Here is a 19,295-nt window from a genome sequence, read left to right on the forward strand (position 1 = left end):
TGTTCAATGGCTTGTGATTTGGACATCAAAAATTATATATATATATATATATATATATATATATATATATATAATTTATTCAAAATATCACCTGCGATAAGAAATTTATACATGAATTAAATTTTCACCGTTGAATATAAAAACATAAACTATCTTTTTAATTGTCAACCAGAATTTAACGGTTAATACTTGAAATGTGCATAAAATATAGTAAGAGATGATGAGTAATGATAGAAAGTCTGACAGTTGGACAATATTATCATGATATTATGGATATATTATGATAATGTCAGTCCTCACTTACATAAATCAGTCGGACTTGTCTCACTCTCAAACTACAAATCATTATTCAAAGATAATTACCAATAATTTGGGCACGCGATAATTTTAAATTTAAATTGTCCAATAAAAATAGTAAATTTTTATCTCGTATATATAAATTCAAAATGAATACACATCACTCTATGATCGTGTCATTTAAATTCAAGAACAAATAATTGTATGACCACCTTTGGTTTCAATAGCATTCCCCATTTTACATTTAAACATCTGTATCTATGAAAAAAAAAAAAAAAAAGTTACAGCCCTTAGCATTATCAAATAATTAAATTGTTTCTCATTATAAAAATATTAAAAATCACATTGATTGTACTATATATATTGGATCTTGTATGTGTATTATAAAATTCTCAATACTTACTTTCTCCGCATAAGCATTTATTGGAATTGATCATACAACAAAGTCAACGATTGATACATATTAACCCCTTCATCCTTATGACACAAGTTTAAATACAGTTTTAATGTTTCAGCATATGGGTTGAAAAAAAAGCCTCCCCTCCATCAATAGCTTGTGATTTGGACATAAAAAATTATACATATAACTCATTCAATATATATATATATATGTATATACCTTGCAAACCCTTCTGCCCAAATTTTTATTATTTTTTTTAATGCAAGAATGTTATATTAGATATTAGAGATGCGAAAATTTGAAATCAGACTTTTAAAAATAACGGGAACAATCCAACCACTGAATTACGAATTCACAATTCACTCTCTTATTCAATACCATCACCACTACCAACAATAATAAATTACCAAAAAAAAAAAAAAAACAATTTGAACCAGTTATATAAAAAATGTGCAATAAATTCCTTTTCATGCAGTATCAACATATAATCTTTTAACATTTTAAAAATGTGTACAATTTGCTCACAACCATCAAGAGACCGTTAAAAAAAATCCATTTATAGTCAATTATGAGAAAAAAAAAAAAAAAAAAGAAGTTATATGAAAATTCAAAAATATCCTTTTAAAATAACTATATTGCCCCTCACAAACTCGCAATATAAGTGTAATAGAATGAAAAATGATTTTTAAACCGATCAAGTGATTTGTTTGACTGACAAGTTTTGATTGGTACAAAGATGACAATTAAAAGTTAGAGGTCAATCAATTCACTTTCATGCATCGGTCCAACTATTATTACTCGCGTTCAAGTTGGTCTTAAAAACGGGCTAGGCCATCTCATTTACAATCAAACAACATTAATGGGGCAGCCCATTGTCATCAATGGGCCTCTTGCAGTTCCTAAATAAGTCCATTAATCGCCCCCTCGATCTTTCGTCGCTGAGGATATCTATATGAACAGGTGGGAGACAAACAGAGTGGAGTTAGAGAGAGAGAGTGTGGGTCTCTAGAGAGAGAAAAATGGTGGGGGTTCTACATTCGGCGTCTTTGTCGACATTGTCACCGACTCTCCATATGTCCTCAGCTCGACCTTCTCGCTCATCATCTTTATCTCTCATCAGCCTCCCTTCTTCTTCTTGTTCTTGTTCTTGTCGACTCGCTGTTCCTCGCTCTTCTGCCTATAACCCTTCTAGAAGACTCGCTCTCTTCCATCTCAGCAGCGGTATGTATTCAATCCTAATTTTTATCTGCAGTAAAACCTAGAATTTGGCTATATATACAATATATATTATTGTGTATGTATATATATTTGTAGGATGTGAAATGGGCATTCGCTCATCTGTTTGGTTTCCTGGAAAACTGAGAGAAAATGTTGGACTTTTATATTTTGTGCTTGTTTTAATTTTGAAACAAACAAAATCTTAAAGCAAACTCGACCATATAAATTATATATGAAGTTGTTAAGCTGATTATTTGTAAAATAACGAAAAATTATATAATGCACACATCAAATACATTATATGTACATATATGCATTCATATATACATGAAGATGTATTACTTATTTGTTTTTTTTATTAGTATTTACACAAGCATGTATGCTCATGTATTTTTTAATTAGTATTTGCACAAGTATGTACTTTTTCCGATTAGTATACGCATACATATACGCACACACAGACCTACAGGGACAGATGTCATTGTTCTTGGTTGCTGTGAAAATATGGAAAAATAAAAAAAATAAATAGTAATATTGAAGTTTGGATTAGGACCAAAGGAAACAGTAATATTTTCCTTAATTGAGCTTACTACGATTCTGTAGCTTAGTTGAGAGAGTTTTCATTTATTTTCCCTTGTAATTAAAACAATGAAAATCGCGTATAATTGGGTTATTTTGTAAACTTTCTTTTTTTCTTGCTTTATCTACAACCGAGCAGAGGACATTTTTATGCTTTTGATGAGCATTCTCCTATAGTTAATCTTGTTGGCATAAATTTCTTCTCAGTTGAACCTTATACAATTTAAGGATATCAAATTGTCCAAACAAACTAAAATTGAGAACCAATAATAGAATACGAAATTGTTAATGACTTAATGTCGTGCCCCCACACAAATTTCATAGTAAATTTTCCATCAGTCTTCAAATTTGAGGCTTGAACTGTAAAAGTACCAAAATGGCAAACCAATATTGCACATACAGACTAATAAACTAAAATAATTATCCAATTATAAGGAAATATGACATCAAACACGATAATCAAATTACTGTCTTAACATAAATAGACCATAGCAATGTCCACTCTAAATCTTCCTACATCAATAGTTCACTACATAGCCCTCTCAACAAAAGAAATAAATCCTAAGAGTAAAAAATGACCATATTCAAGCTTCATCAACTTCCAAGCGGCTGCAACTGGCCATCGAAATTTGGCTCAAGTATTAACTGAAAGATGGTCAAAGGGGAGTTCACAAATCAGCAAGTTACATCGCTCAATAAGTGACACTCTTATTATATATCAAAACATAACTGTATAAATATAAGGATGCTACTAGAATTAGTATTATGAATAGACATGTATACTCTAACTATACTAACATAATCCAATTCTCAATCTATTTTCACAATCAATTTAATATTCTAGATTAACTACCTTCATTTACTTATACAATATTTTCTCTCGTTTATGGTTTCTATTCATCAATCCTTAAGTCTTATGACTTGGTATCATATACAAAATTACACCTCAACTTAATTTACTGAAATTTCAGTCGATCATTCAAGAATCTCATATTCAAGACCTTACACAGCTACCCCTTTTTGTATTTGTTCTTTCCAGTTTTAAGCTAAACATGTTTTTGGGCCACATATTCAATGTTGGATGAGAGTCTAAATTACTCGATTTTTTCCTTCACTTCTTTTACTGGATGGCAGGGTTTGGAAATACCTATGTACAGCCATATCACTCTATTCTTCTAAGAATACAATGACTTGATACGCATAAAAGCTTGAATTGATTTAGCAATCATTTATGGACTCTTATTTGTTATGCAGCTATCCCTCAGTCCCAGCTATTTGGTGTAAATGCATCCACGTTGTTAAGAGCAGAGGGGAACACGATAGAGGCCAGTTCAACTGCAGATATGGCACGACCAAGTACTGTTGTCACTGAGGAGAATTCTTTAGAGTGGGTCAAAAATGACCACAGAAGGATGCTCCATGTTGTTTATCGTGTTGGGGATTTAGATAAGACTATAAAGTACGTGTATTGGATATAACATTTACTGCTTGCTACACTAAGCTGCTGCTTTATATTCTTACTTAAAGGAAACACATGGTTTGAAGTCAGAGCTGACTAGTTTGTTGTGGCTACAGATTCTATACGGAGTGCTTGGGAATGAAGCTGTTGAGGAAGCGTGACATACCAGAAGAGAGATATACAAATGCTTTTCTTGGATATGGGCCTGAAGATTCCTATTTTGTCGTTGAACTTACTTACAGTAAGCCTTCTGATTGATCAGCATCTCTGTCATATTTTCCTGGAAGATTGAATATATATATTCATTGGCAAGAAACACACACACACCCACTTTCCCCTTGGGCGACTTGAACCTTGGACCTTCACTTCTTTTGAATTTTCAAATGTGTATAGTCTATTAACGAAATCTGTTACTCTCCCCTATTACTGTATGCTGACTTCTCACTGGTTTTGGGTTAATAATGCTTTCAGATTATGGAGTTGACAAGTATGACATTGGAACTGGTTTTGGACATTTTGGTATTGCAGTTGAGGATGTAAGTTCATTTTGCTTAAAAAAATGGATTGTCTATCTTTGGTTATGACCACATCCCGGCTTACTACCAGATATGTTGCACCATAAATTTCTATTAATTGAGATGGATATGCATTCCACAGCCATCATCATATTGAGTAAAATCATAGAATATGTTTCACCATAGGTCCATAGTTGTGTATTACCCCAAGTGCCATCAGTTCTGAAGACAAAATGGTGAAAATTAAAACTGGCAATTGTATTCGATAACAAGTGGTTCGAGCTCAGTTTTCTATGCTAGTGAATGCATAATAAAGTATGCTTATAAGGTGGAGTTTCAGCTTATCCCCATTCAATTGCCTCCTAAAATGAGGAGAAAAATGAGTAAGTCGCTTTACTTTGGTGCTGTTTTGAAATTTTTTAATTTGTGTTGAGAATTTTTAAGTGCTGATTTGATACTGAATTGTGAATTTTGATTTTTTTTTTTCCAAGGTTAAATATGTCCAGTTTAATAGAAACTTTAAACAAATTTTCACTAGCGCGTCAGTGATAACAGCGGAAACACATGAAAATCAAGATCCAATGAAAGCTAACAAACCAATCATACACAAACACAAGATATAATGTGATCCAGCCAAAACCAGCCTACATTCACGAATGAGAAGAGATTCCATTATGATTCCGTAGAGATATTACAATAGAAGAGTACCAATACTGTGTACATGTCTTTCACCATGTATTACTCCATGAGTCTGTCTCCTTGCTACTAGTGCCACTGATGTTTTTCCTTCTCTACCAAAACCCTTAAACTACCTCTACCCATTAATTCACTCATGAGACTACATCCCTCTCAATCTCATAAGTCTCAACTCATAACCTAGGTTACTATTTATATAGTTCTAAACTCAATTCTTGGACAAGGATTACAATTCCTTGGAGCCCAATACTTTTCTAACAAGAAATTCCTAACAAATACAATTCTAAAATAGTATCCTAATTAAAATAGAATTTGAGACGAAATTCCCAACAATCTTCAGTCAAATCTCTAAGGCTCCACCTTGACTATTCTAGCTCCATGCCTTGAAACCCATCACGATTTTCTGAACATCGAGACCAACCAAGCCGATTGATTGACTCCACCTGTAAGACTCTTTGTGTTTTCTGGATCTCCTTCACCTTCAATTTTGTTCTTGGACTTAGAATGACTTATGCTGCTAGACCCTACATTTTGAATCTTTCTCCCTTTAACAACTGTCGAACCTTCTATGTTGCCCTCAAACACCGTTCTTTGCAACTCCCTCAAATTCAAAGTTGCCTTCATGTCTTCCACATAAAACACAATTCTACCGTACATCATCGTATCGGCAAAGTTCTCATATGAGGCTGGTAGAGAACACAACAGAATAACAGCCTGGTCCTAATCCAATATTGAAACATCAGTATTATTCAAATTCATGATGATAATGTTTACCTCGTCAAGATGGTCTTTTAGAGACGAACCTTTATGCATATGGAGGGTGAACAACTGCTTCTTTAGATACAAGCGGTTCGTACAGACTTCCAACTTGTACCACAGCCCATTCGGCATAGTCTCTCCAGAAACTTCTCGCAAAACCTTGTTACTCAAGTACAAAATAATCGCACTATGTGCTTTTTCCATCACCTCATCATTGTTCTTGATCTTTTCTGGCAGTGCATCCTTTCCCTTTAGCACGTTGGATAACCCATGTTGAACCAACAGAGCATGCATCCTAATCTGCCACAGGTTCAAGTTGTTCCTGTCGTTGATTTTCTCGATTTTTCAGAAACTTGGTTGCCATCTCAGATCGCCTAGGACCAAAGCTCTGATACCATACTAGTTTGTTACGACAAACACTGCATACCAAGAATAAATCATGAAATTGACAGAAAAGCAAACACACACCGCACAAAGAACACAGGTTTATGTTAAAATCTTTCACCAAATCTTCACTGTTGACGCAGGCTTTGCGTCGAACCACATAAATCTTTGGGTGTTGTGTGTTTGCTTTTCTATTGATTCCTTGATTTGTTCTTGGTTCCCGGTGTTTGTCATAACAAGTTATAAGTTCCATTCGCTTAAATCTGGACTCCTTTTTAAGTGGAACCTATTTTCCTAAATGACACTCGAATTGTGTTTTCATACGTACTTACTGGTTTATCAAACAGCCCTTCATGTTGGATAAGTTTAATATTTGTTGTATTGCTCGTATACAATACCAATTAGCCAAACGTTCTCGTGACGCTTATGGACTCGCAGTATCAGTTCATTAGTACCATGAGTGGGATCTTATTATTTATAACAAAAAATGAAATCTTACCGGTGAAACTTCATATTTGAATGATTGTGTGTAAACCATGCAATTGCCTGTCTCTTCTGCATGTCAAGCTCCTTATGAGTAATACCACTTTCTCCAAGTGCATCTGAAGAGTTTAGTAGATCTGAAGTTAGATTTTATCAAACAGATATGCTGTGGAGTTGACCAACCTAGGGTTGCAACTCGTGTGGATTATTAAATCTTGCCCATGTCTATGCCATGTGATGCTAAAGTTTGTCTATCTTATCAATGCAGCAAACCAGATGGGTTTTTTTCGTGTTGTCCACTAAAGTGACTTTTCTGTCATGGAACTTTGAAAATATATTTGTAAAGAAAATAAACATTTTGAAGTCATTTATCTCTATTTCCCATTCGGCAGATTTTTTGGGTGGAGGTTCACATATAATTACTTTCATATTCATGTATTTAATTATTATTATTATTATTATAGGTTGAAAAAACAGTAGATCTTATAAAAGCAAAGGGGGGAAAAGTTACCAGGGAACCTGGTCCTGTCAAAGGTGGTACTACAATAATTGCCTTCATTGAAGATCCAGATGGCTACAAGTTTGAGCTTTTGGAGCGGGGGCCTACATCTGAGCCCCTCTGTCAAGTAATGCTGCGAGTTGGAGATCTTGACCGCTCCATAAATTTTTATAAGAAGGTTTGTAGCATTTTATGTTATATGCAAACTGTTGAAATTTGAGCAATATCCATATTTTGCGGTTACATACATGAATTGCCTAAAGTTTTAAACCCTTCTTGAATTTAAAGGCTTTTGGCATGGAGCTTCTCCGGAAAAGCGATAACCCTGAGTACAAGGTTAGTTCTTAGCTTCCATTTGACAACAATATTTGAAGTTCAAAATTCTCTGTCTACTCTCTTAAATGCAGGTTTTATCTATTTCCATGCCATTCTAATAACATGTGTGAGTGTAGTGCTGTGTTCAACTTGAATACATGCTTGGTCCAGATATTTATTTAGGTGTTAGATTTGTTTGATCCCCAATTCTTTAGACATGATATTTTTGCTATAGTGTTTTGGGTCCAAAGGTTGAGCTATGGGATGTGTCCTAACCCATTTGGTTATCATTCATTTATTTTTTTGTCATTATTTGTTCCTTTTACACAAGGAAGCAGCTATTTGGGATGTGTCATGCACGGGTGTGTAGGACATGCATCTCAAACTTGTGCATGTGTTCTACCATGTGTAAAGTGCTTCCTTGAAGAGGCAACTTAAGAGAGGTGAGCAAGACTCTTCATGTGGAAGTAAATATAATGTGCTTGTGTCAGATGGCATGTCAGTGCTTTATAAAATTTCCATAGTGGATGCTATTTTTGAAAGTGAAAGTGCTAGGACGAGCTTTACACGACCCCATCATGCTGAAACCTGGAATGTTGTGCTGACAAATTCATGGTGAAATTACTTTGTTTTGGGGCCCATTACCCTCCATTCAAAGAGTTATGCTCTTTCAAAACCTTCCATGATTTTCATCGCTCTTTTTATCAATTTTTCTTCATTTGAATATTTTACGAGTTTTGCTGCAAGTTATCTGCATGTTTGACTCAAATTGATGTTTGGTTGTGCTTTGCCCCAGTATACAATAGCAATGATGGGCTACGGACCTGAAGATAAAAACACCGTGCTAGAACTGACATATAACTATGGGGTCACAGAATATGACAAAGGAAATGGTTATGCACAGGTGAATTTTCTACCTTTACCTAGATTCATCAGAGTTTGGCACGTTGTAGACTTACGCTATGTCATCAATTAACAACACCAATCATTATGTTTACCAGATTGCAATAGGCACTGATGATGTCTACAAGACTGCAGAAGTGGTCAAACTGTGTGGTGGGAAAATTATTCTCGAACCTGGGCCTTTGCCAGGTATCAACACCAAGGTTACTGCCTGCTTGGATCCTGATGGTTGGAAATCGGTATGGCTTTGAATAACTGTAGCCCTATTGACATATGGATTAACTTTTCAGTCTGCTGACCATGCCATTGTTCCTAACTTTTGCTTGCATGGAAGTTTATGGGATTTTTGCTTCTCACAATTAGATAACATCTAAGGAATCTTTTCGTAATGAGCCTAAATTTTAGTTTACTTTCTGAAATTTGTTTTTCTATGAGAGACTTGGGCATGTTTTGAAATGAGAACGGGTGAATAAGTTTTGAAAACTTGAACATCATTTGAAAATTTGTGTATCACTTGTAAGATAAGGCATGGTAAAAATATCCTCCAAAAATGGGTTCTCCTCCAGCTCTCAATCCTCAAAATTTGTTTGTTTGGACCAAATCTGACTCTAATGTTCAACTCAACTCGACAGTCTTAGATCCCAACTACTTGATTTCGGCTACACAATCCTTCTCTTAAGCCATAATGATTTTGATCAAGAGCCACTTCTTCCATTAAGTTACCTCATAAACTTTCAAGAATCTTCCAAACTACGAATATAAGGAGTTACCTACCAAACAAAAAGGAAAAAAAGAATATAGGGAGAGGAACTCAGCTCACTACATAACTATCTTTGGGTCACCGTCTGTTTATGACTAATGCTAATAACTCTTTGAGTTTTATGTATAGTTATATAGATAAATCTTAGAGAGAGAAGAATTGACTGCATATTATTATTATTATTCAAAGGATGATTACAATGAGAATGTATAATGTTCTTAACAACATAAAATAAGGAAAGCAGTTGTTATGCCCCTAATTAAGAATAGCTATTCATGCCCCTAATTAAGGAATAGTTAATCATGCCACTAAAATAAAGAAAATTGTTTAGGTACATTCATGTGAATTATCAGATCCCAAGCAATTACAAGAATGGGTCCATTTTTTCTTTCAGCAGTCCCATTTTGTTGGAGAGTATCAACACAAGAAATTTGTTGGGTGACACCTCGAGAAATTGATAAAAGAGAGAATCTTTATATTCAAGAGCATTATAAGTTCGAAAAATATGTGAATTAGCATTCAACTGATTAGTTATCTCAGTGGCATGAAAAGATTTAAACACATGAAAGAGTGGAGATCGATCTTTAAGAACCTATAACCAAGTCAAACGAGAATAGTCATCAATAAAGGAAACAAAACAACGGGCACCAACCAATCCAGTAGTTCGGGCTGAACCCCAAACATCAGAAGAACAAGTTCAAAAGGGTGTAAATAAGGTCCATATGTCCTAAGTTTAAACGAAACCCTATGATACTTACCAACAGCCACGGTATTAGGCCCTTACCTCCCAAAGGGAGGTTGGGGGTTCAAGCCTCAGTGGAGGCATGTGTGTGTGAGTATCAATTAGGAAAAACCCTATAATGCTTGCTAAGTTCACATGTTTCACAATTAGAAAAACTGGGTAAGGAAGGAAAGTAGTGCCGAAGACTGTCAAACAAAGGATGCCCTAACCAATAGTGCCACTGATACAGAGAAGTCGAGGTATGGAGTGCAGATGAAATCGGCGAACAAGATGACTGAAATTAGTTGCCCACTTCTCAAAGCCCCCACCACTCATCCTCTTCGTCTCTAGATCCTAAAAGACATAGTGAATAGGATAAAATGTTACTGACGAATTTAGGGTAGAGGTAAGCTTATGAATTGATAACATATTAAAGGAAAATTAGGGTAGATACAAGACGTAAGAGACTAGAGGTGCTAATGATACCAATTCCTTGGACTAGAGACTGGGTACCATTAGTTATCGTGACAAATGAGGGTGAAGACATACTAGAAATGAGAGACAGAAGAGAGGGGTTACATGTCATATGATCTGAGGCCCCAGAATCAATGATCCAAGGTGTACTGAGTGAAGAATGAAAACAAGTATTACCTAAATCAACAAAAGTGACTGTGGAAGTGGATGGAGGATTAGCACACTTGACAATTGAATCATACCGAGCCTTAGAGATAAGAACGTGTTCCGCAATAACATGATTAGTGTTCTCCCCCTCAACCACAGCCTGATTTGCCCATATAGGCTTGCCATGAAGTTCCCAAGAATGGTTGGTATGACCACAATGTGTACATGTCCTGCCACCACGACCAATTTGGCCACCACGAGCACCTCTGCTAGTGTGTGAAGGACCACGACCATGTCCTCCTCGGCCACAACGTGAAATATCTGATTGCTCAACTGGAGCTACAAGGGTAGAAAGATCATCCTCCTTTATGGTAGAAGAGTGGATGGAGGCATGTCAAACCCGGGCAAAGGTCTCACTAGCAGTTGGAAAGTCTTTGTCTGAGAGAATCTGAGAACTAATGGGAGCAAGTTCTGGTTGAAGTCCCGATAGAAATTTTGCTACCCAAAATTGTTGTTTTTGAGTCTCTAAATCTGTAGTCAAAGGCTGATAAACAATAAGTTCTTCCCACATGCCTTTTAATTCCGTGTAGTATTCTTCAATCTAACGATCACCCTGTTCAAGAGAAAAGATATCCTAGTACAACTGGTTGATCTGAGAAATATTCTATTCTGACGAATATATCTCTTTGAGAGTGTCCAAATTTCCTTAGCAGACTCCAGAATCGAGACATTATTGAACAACTTTGGTTCCATAACCAGGTCATAATATGTGCATCCTCTTGTTCCCATGCGTCAATCTGTTTTTCATCCTTAGGCTTCGGTGACTTAATATAGGAATGCTTCCCATGGAAAAACTTGGACTGGCTGGGACCATTGAAGGTAATTGGAACCCTTCAATTTGGTAGTAGGCATAGAGCCAAAAAAGAGAGTCCTTGTTTTTCGATTTGTCACCCATTATAGTAGAGACGAGTAAAAGTGTCAAGCAAGAAAAACTACTGAATTTTGGGCATGAGATCAAGAAGAAAGGGACTACTGAATTTTGAACTTCAAGAAGAAAGGGACTTCTTTTTTTATTTTTCAGGTCATTTCTGTTAGAATTACAGAGGCAATTTTTTTTTTTTTTTTTAGAACCTAGGGTTCTAGGTCATCGCTGTCCAAATGAGAAGAACAACAAAGTAGAGAGGTTGACTATACAATAAAAAGAAACTGAGAAGAAGAAAAATGGAAAAAAGAAGACGACGACGAAGCTTACGTAGGTCTCCAACTTTAACCTTGAAGTTCTGATACCATGTCAAAAGTGTAAGCTAAATCTTAGAGAGAGAAGGATCGACTGCATAGTATTATTATTCGAAGGATGATTACATATAATGTTCTCAAGAACATAAAATAAGGAAAGCAGTGATTATGCCCCTAATTAAGGAATAGTTGATGGTGTATTCATGACAGGTGTCAAACCCATGTTTGCATGGATTGTACAAAAGCAAACACAAACTAAGCTTCTCTGTTTAACTCATGTCACATAAGAAATCTACGAAAGAATAAAAGGGTAAAGAAAAACTCCTTTACAAACAAAAATACATGTAATCATTAAACTGCTTTTACTTATGAATCGGCAAACCCAGATCTTCTAAATCCTCTTGTTATGCTTTTCGGGCACACTCAAAACAGACATAATATATCTGTCAGTTTGAATACATTCTTAGTTTTTTCTTGACCCCCAAGTGTTCAAAAAATTTCTGTCCTTGAGTGCTTGGTCTCGCTTTGTTTTCTAGTATCTTAATTCTTGCACTTTGCCAAGTCATCAGTTGTAAATGAATTACTTATCACCAAGCAGAAAAAATGTAGATGGACATTGAACTGATTCATTTTGCTTTGCCAAATTTAGCAAACTCCAGCTGCTGGCGTAGTTGATGAGTTCCATAACACTGTGTTACAATCTGAGTACACTTTGATTATGTCATACAAGGCAAGAGGGTTCATGTTTACTATTAGCAAGCTATTTTCCATCAGAATTATTAATACACTTTTTATTTCAAGCATGACAAATAATAATAGCCTTTTGAATTTCCTATTTTTCATTTTTTGATATGTTACGACCTTTAGTATTAAAAAATTGTTGGAAAATAATCACCATAAATTTTTTTTATTTTTATTTTTATTTTTTTTCTGTTGCACTTCAGCATGCTTGATGCTGCTAGATTATAATTTTTGAGTATGTAAATTCCCAGAGGTTTGACGCAATAAGTTATCTTTCATTTTATCTTACCCAAAAAGGGAAAAATAAAAATTCTTTGTACCCTCTTTTGTAAGCAAGGAATGTTAAGGGCTATGTTTAGTTTACACAGCAGCATATTATAGTCACGTGATTAATTTTCTTTCTTTTTTCTTTACCCTCCTGCAGGTCTTTGTTGATAATGTTGATTTTCTCAAGGAACTGGAATCACTATAGAATCATTTGCAGCTTTAGCACCTCTTGACTGAATCTGTGGAGATTCGTAACGATTTTGTCTATTGAAATCTTGCTTCTGTCAGATTATAACTTCCAAAAGCTCCTAATGAGAGTGTGTGTGCAATACCATTTTGTAGATATAACACTATGTATACAACTGAAATAGTTGAAATTAATGTTTTTTTGTTGCCCTTTGCGCAATCCCTGTTTTGAAATTTGAAATATTAATGCAATTATAATTTGCTTTTAAAATATTGACATTTAGTTCTCTACCAATTCAATATAACCCTTTTTTAATTGAAATCATGCATGTTGGCTCGGCAATTTAACATATGTTGAATCCCCACTATCCACATCTCTTTGTCGTCTTTACTTCTGCATTCGAATTCAATAATTCTCTCTGCAGTTTTTATCCCGAAGTAAGCCCTCTGCTCATTGCTCCCCTCCCACTCTCGTCCAGTCCATGACGGCATGTCACAGTAGACTCCAGAGACTATACCTGCAGGCACAATATGGGTCTGTTCAGATGATATCGGCAGGGGAACAAGGTAAAACATGACATGATGGTATATGGATTTTGCTTACATTTCTTTTTCTTTGTGAATGTTCCTGCCATGTGCTTGCTTTTCATTTTAGCTATCACCTGTTTCTTTTATCTCAATCAGTAGGTATTCATGACCATGTAGAAGAAAAGAACAAGACACCGAGCACATGAACACACGCTTGCATGCTCAAATTCTTCCTTTTGTTATTATGCAACAGAACTATGAAATGGATGTTGATTTTTAATTCGTACAGTTACGGATCTATAGGTATTTGAAGTTTTTTTTCACAATTATTTTATAGAAATCTACTCCATTTTATTTGATAATATCCCCCAATGAATTTGTACAGTATTCTCCTACTTTTACCTGCCAATTTGAATTTATCTTGAAAGAGACTTGCTTCCAATGGAGTGCTCCTGCCATCAACATTTATATGATAGTGAGCGCCACACAATAATTTTAACTTCCAATCCAAGGTTTGTCAATACAGTTTCAGTACTGCATAGTGCTTATTTTACTCTAGTAGTGTCATGCTAAAAAAAGTTACCTTTTCTTGTACGCTTGAGAAGTTCTCCCCCTTTCAGAATGAAGTTCAATGCTTTTGTGACCTTCAATTCTTTACCTTCTTCTGCCTGTTCGGCCAGAGCAATGGTTGTGGCTCCGTAATCTTTCTGCAGTCTTGCCGTTAGTGTGGCAGCCCCTCTCAAGGCTGCATTGGTGATTATCAAATTTGATTAGGAAAGTTTGTTGTGTAATGGTTTTAGTGTTAACATTGTTTTAACCTGAAGTGGATTTTCACTGTTTTTTTTTTTCTTTTCTTAAGGTCACTAAAATATAGTAGATAATGATGTTATATATTTTATTAGCTGCAGGAAACTAGATTTCTAAGAACCTTCACTTGAAATGGTGTTAGACTTGATCCTACTGAATTATATCAATTCACTACCTTGGAATAGCTATTGTTTAAATTAGTTGAATTCTAAGTTACTTATGCTTGATTAATTTTGGTTCTTGACCAAAGTTGTAGTCTATATCATCTACAAAGTGAATGTGTTTTATTTATTAAAAAAATAAAAAATAAATAAAAATAAAAATCAGCAGTGAAATCATTGAATTTTTTCTATCAATTTTGTTGATGCTAACTATGAGTTTTAGAAGAATGGGTATGTGGGGCGGTTGGAGTGATACCAGTGGCTGCTCCAGCAGTTAGGGTCATGATATCACCATTAGTCCTTGCGTTTATTGCAGAACTGACAACAGATAGGATTTGTTCATGTTCAGCTCCCATATCCTCTGCAATCTCTATGCAGTGTGATGCTACTAGAGCAGCTGCAGATGCAATTGCAGCAGATGTTTTGGAGTGTTCCTTGTTATGGGCAGTCATCGACTTTTCAGGAGATGTCGCCGATGAGGCAGCAAGAGCTGCCACAGCAGCAGCAACCCCCACCACAGACACCGCTGCGTGCAATTGAGCATTGTGAGTTCTAACCTCCTGCTTCCTCTCTTTTTGGCATTTCAACAATCTACCCATTGTCTTTCCCTTCATGATGCTCCTGTAGAGCTTTATAACAATGACAATGATCAGAATGATAAAGATGAAAATGGCGATGATCATCAGGTTGAATGAGCAAATACCCCATTTTTGAGTGACTGTTGACTAGATACATGATTGAGTACTTGATGAAGTATAAATAGTTCCTGCAGAGATTAATTTGTTATTAGATTATATTAGGGATAAAGCTTTTGCAATTAGTTGAACATCTAATCCTAGGTAGATTTATTTGCTCATGTTCAATTCTAATTTGCACAATAGCTACTTGGTGATGATAAACAAGATTTGTGTTAACTAAGTACGCAACACACACACACACACACACACACACACACACGGAGAATGCATAGAAAAACCTTTGTATCATAACTTCCTCTTGGAGAAATTGGAGGGCTATCGGCGGTTGGTGGTGGTTGAAGTTGCTACAAGACATGAAAGTTTCATAAAAGTCACAATATTAGGCAGTTAAAAAGATAACACTTTTGACACTGGTGTAGACTAATGAAAAAAGAAGCCTTCTTTATAACTGCTTTAATTAAGGTCAGCTGAGGGATCTTACAGATTCCCTTGAAACGATAGAGCTTGAAAGTTGTGCTTCACCGCCAACCGAACACAACAACAAAGGTGGCTTGTCAAGATGGTCCGATGCTATATTTGCGTGGGAAAGAGCTTTGGAGAGTTCCGTAGCTGAGAGACTCCATGTCCTAGCAAGAAACTCCATCGACTCGGTAGGAGTTTCCGGTGGGTGGCACGCCACCGGAAGCCAACAAGCCGGGCGGTCTTCCTCTATGTTTTTGAGCTTATTTGATGCGCATTTGGCGCCACCCAAGCTTGAAGACACTGTACCAATCACACAAAAGCAAACATCAGTTAATATTTTTTGGTATAGAAATGAAAGATTAGCAGCTTATAATGCTTACTTCTTTGGTTTGTTGCTTCACTCTTTTGAGTTGGAAATGAGGAACCAAGAACAAGAGTAAGAAGAGACTGATATTTAAAATGGTGGTTTGTTAGTGAACTGTTGTGCAAGTCTCTTGAATGAGTGACTAAAATGCAAGAAAACAAGTGGAGGTACATATATATTCTCTGCCATATTATATGATATGATATGATATGAGAGAGGGGTCCCAGTTCTGAAGAAAATGTTTCATTTGTTTCTCCACTCGTGCGCGTGTCATCTTTTGTGGCTTTGTACATAAAGAGCTAAAAAGCATTTTTGAACGGCGGGTTTCATCATTACTAGGTTTGATCCCGTTCTTTGTCACCATTATTACTGCATAAAGTAAGAAAGTGGGCCCTTTAATATTAGCATTTGCTTGAACTTGAATATATATATTTATATGCATGTGTGTGTATTGTAAAATCTTGTGCCTTGATCCTGCGCTTAAATGTTTATTGTTAGTGCTAACACTTGTGATTGGTGTTGTATAAATAATATAAAATTGTTTTATTAGTAGTTATGTGAAGTTTTTGCATAAGCAATGTGATAAGTATAAGCACAGAAGGGGTCAAATACCAGCAGTTTATCAGTTTTTGAGTGCCAATATATGGATTAACATGAATAACTTAGGATTACTAGCACTTTTCACTATGCTACAACAAGCTTTGTTGTATAATTTGTTTATTCATTGGTAACGTTTGGTATTCTTGTTTCATTAATTTGTATGACTTGAAAAGAAAATAATTTTCATTTTTTTTCAAGAGAGAGAGAGAGAGAGAGAGATAGGTGATGTCATATGTTGTAACAATCTTTACATTATCCAAACACAATATTATCCTTTTTTGACTCCCAACCTATGCTGATACTACGCCAGGTTAGCTTAACTCTAGAGTTCTAGCAGCTTTAAGGTGGCCACAATCACTCCCCTTTGGCAGCCAATGTCCTTGTTAGCTACACTTTCGGCTGGATCAAATACCATTTGTAACAATCCTAACCCTATTCATGCACAATATGGTTAACTTTTGGAGTTCTGATAGATTCACGGCCATCATGACTTTAAAACGCATTGTGTCATAGAAGGGTGTTAAAATCTACATATAGCACTTGTCCCCTCCACACCCAGGCAATAGGAGATTGTGCACCTGTGACTCGTCTAATGTGATAGCTTACTAGTGTTACTTACACACGCTCACACACCCGTACACAATATCGCCACATATGTAATCATAAAAAAATAATAATAATAAAAAAAAAAAAAAAACTATATTAAATGTAATCGTTTTTTGTTTCCTAAGCATTGAAAAGTGAATTTTAAGTACTAACATTTTAAATTTTAGGTGATAGTAATAACAGAAAGTACAAGAGGACAAACTCAATTAATTTTATTTAGAGTTCTCCAATTTTCGAACATAATATCATTATCCTTGCAAATTAAAATTTTGCTACTTTATTTTAGTGATGCTTCACTACCAAATCCCAAAGATTAGCTTCATAAGTTCATACAACCCTCGCCTTCTACCTTCCCAAACTGGCATAGAATGAAAATATAGACCATTCCTTCATTTTGAGTATCTTTTACAACATTCACCAATCAAAAGGTGTCTCTTTTTGTTCACTCTTTCATCATTGTTCTAAGTCTAATCATGTCTCAGAAATAGAAATGGAGCACTAATTTTTCAATGTCCCACATCCCACTTCCCACATTTAATCATACTATAACGAGTGGTTAACTACAATATACACACTACATATACAAATCCAGAACTCTTTTTTAATGCCATGCTTTAAATATACTCTAGAAGGTTGATCCATTATGAGGTCCTATGATATGCAAAAGGGTATGTTATTTGCATATCTAACATCTTGTAAATAAATAAAAAAATAAACACATAAATAAATAAAGAAAAATGAAGGGCTTGCAATTATCAAGTATTTGGACAGAGGGATAGTAAATCTTGCCTAGAAAACTTGATTTATGCTCCCCAGTTTAGTCCCACGGATTAATCTATCCATGAAATTGTTAAATAGGCTCACAATTAGTCTTTTCAAACATCAAATTAAGAGGACAAGTGGAGTGTTTTTTTTTTGTTTTTTTTATATTATCAAAAAATTACAAAATACTCTCCACTTTTCTTCTTTTTTTAAAATTTTTTTCACAAGTGTACCTATAATTTTCCAAAACTTCAATTCCCCCAAGTTATTGTTTTGATAAATATATCCTTTTGCTTGTCCATTTTACCCTTTGTTGATTTTACATATAAGAAATTAGGAGTGTTGCATGTTCAAGAGAATTTTCGTCTAAATAAGTTCATACATAACATGGTATTTGCAACCTCTGATAAATTATGTATATTTGCTGCCCTATAAAAAAATAATAATAATAATGGAATATCTTTTAACTTTCGATAGTATATTTGACGCCATATGGGTTTAGTGAAATTTGGCCAAAGAAAAAAACACCAAATGTGGGAGGGGCTCAATGCCCTAATTACATCAAAATGGACAGATATAGCCCTTCAATTATGTTTATTTATCTTTTTTTTGGGTAAATAAATCACACAAATCAATTATTTTGCAATTAAAACTCAACACCCAATCTTCCACTAAAGAAGAACAATATGGCAATGGAAAGACAGGCCGCGTTAGGAGGCGTCAAGAGAGGAGAGGAGAGCTAATATGACGGGGCAAAATTGTCATTCTACATTTCAATAATTATAATATTAAAATATTAAGATATAATGGACAATTTTTTTTTTTTTTTTTTTTTTTTTTTTGTAGTTAAGACTCTCACACCTCCACTATAATTCGAGCCTCCAACTTCCCTTCGAAAAGTAAGAGCCTTGAGCCACATGGCTGTTAGTAATATAATGGACATTTCACACACTACCATTTAGTCATCCTAATGGTAAAAATTGTCATTTTTGCGTTTTTATTTTGTTTTGTATAGAATTTTTTTTTCCTCGTTTGTTTATTAAATTGATAGAATTCTCTCTTCATCCAATACCTCCACCAGCTAATGCACACTGATCTCAACACTCACGTTATTTGCAGCACCATGGTTTTTGGATTCTTCATATTTCTTCATTTCAATCAACATTTTGTACACCATATATAATTGAAGAAGATGATATGATTCATGTACATCTTATTCACGGGGTAATGTACGCACTTCTTTAGAAATACAAAGAACTACTATTAAA

General features: G+C 35.1%; 2 protein-coding genes across 2 annotated transcripts; one reads left to right on the top strand and one right to left on the bottom strand.

The window, feature by feature from the left end:
- The first annotated feature begins 1,647 nt into the window (after positions 1-1,647).
- LOC132304368 (probable lactoylglutathione lyase, chloroplastic) lies at positions 1,648-13,310 on the top strand. Its single transcript, XM_059802020.1, has 9 exons — positions 1,648-1,918; positions 3,749-3,953; positions 4,070-4,194; positions 4,425-4,489; positions 7,255-7,467; positions 7,578-7,625; positions 8,401-8,508; positions 8,606-8,746; positions 13,011-13,310. Exons 1-9 carry the CDS (start codon positions 1,717-1,719, stop codon positions 13,056-13,058), a joined length of 1,155 nt encoding a protein of 384 aa, XP_059658003.1. The 5' UTR covers positions 1,648-1,716; the 3' UTR covers positions 13,059-13,310.
- Positions 13,311-13,345: 35 nt separating this feature from the next.
- On the bottom strand, positions 13,346-18,905 carry LOC132304365 (VAN3-binding protein-like). Its single transcript, XM_059802009.1, has 9 exons — positions 16,076-18,905; positions 15,715-15,995; positions 15,512-15,577; positions 15,239-15,301; positions 14,792-15,164; positions 14,151-14,312; positions 13,970-14,019; positions 13,644-13,701; positions 13,346-13,557 (listed from the first exon to the last, which is right to left on the bottom strand). The coding sequence occupies exons 1-9, from the start codon at positions 16,350-16,352 to the stop codon at positions 13,352-13,354; spliced, it is 1,536 nt and encodes a 511-aa protein (XP_059657992.1). The 5' UTR covers positions 16,353-18,905; the 3' UTR covers positions 13,346-13,351.
- Positions 18,906-19,295: the final 390 nt, after the last annotated feature.

This window comes from Cornus florida, unplaced genomic scaffold (assembly GCF_030987335.1).
Source record: "Cornus florida cultivar Cherokee Brave unplaced genomic scaffold, ASM3098733v1 CherokeeBrave_3.0.0_Hap2_Chr04, whole genome shotgun sequence".
Taxonomy (NCBI): Eukaryota; Viridiplantae; Streptophyta; class Magnoliopsida; order Cornales; family Cornaceae; genus Cornus; species Cornus florida.

Excerpts from the sequence above, each read along its gene's own strand:
- LOC132304365 (XM_059802009.1), bottom strand. The coding sequence starts at position 16,352 with ATGTACAAAGCCACAAAAGATGACACGCGCACGAGTGGAGAAACAAAT. Across the intron at positions 15,578-15,714 it reads CTATCGTTTCAAGGGAATCT|CAACTTCAACCACCACCAAC; the intron begins GTAAGATCCCTC and ends CATGTCTTGTAG. Across the intron at positions 15,165-15,238 it reads AACAGTCACTCAAAAATGGG|CTCTACAGGAGCATCATGAA; the intron begins GTATTTGCTCAT and ends ATTGTTATAAAG.
- LOC132304368 (XM_059802020.1), top strand. The coding sequence starts at position 1,717 with ATGGTGGGGGTTCTACATTCGGCGTCTTTGTCGACATTGTCACCGACT. Across the intron at positions 1,919-3,748 it reads TCTCTTCCATCTCAGCAGCG|CTATCCCTCAGTCCCAGCTA; the intron begins GTATGTATTCAA and ends TTTGTTATGCAG. Across the intron at positions 4,195-4,424 it reads TGTCGTTGAACTTACTTACA|ATTATGGAGTTGACAAGTAT; the intron begins GTAAGCCTTCTG and ends TAATGCTTTCAG.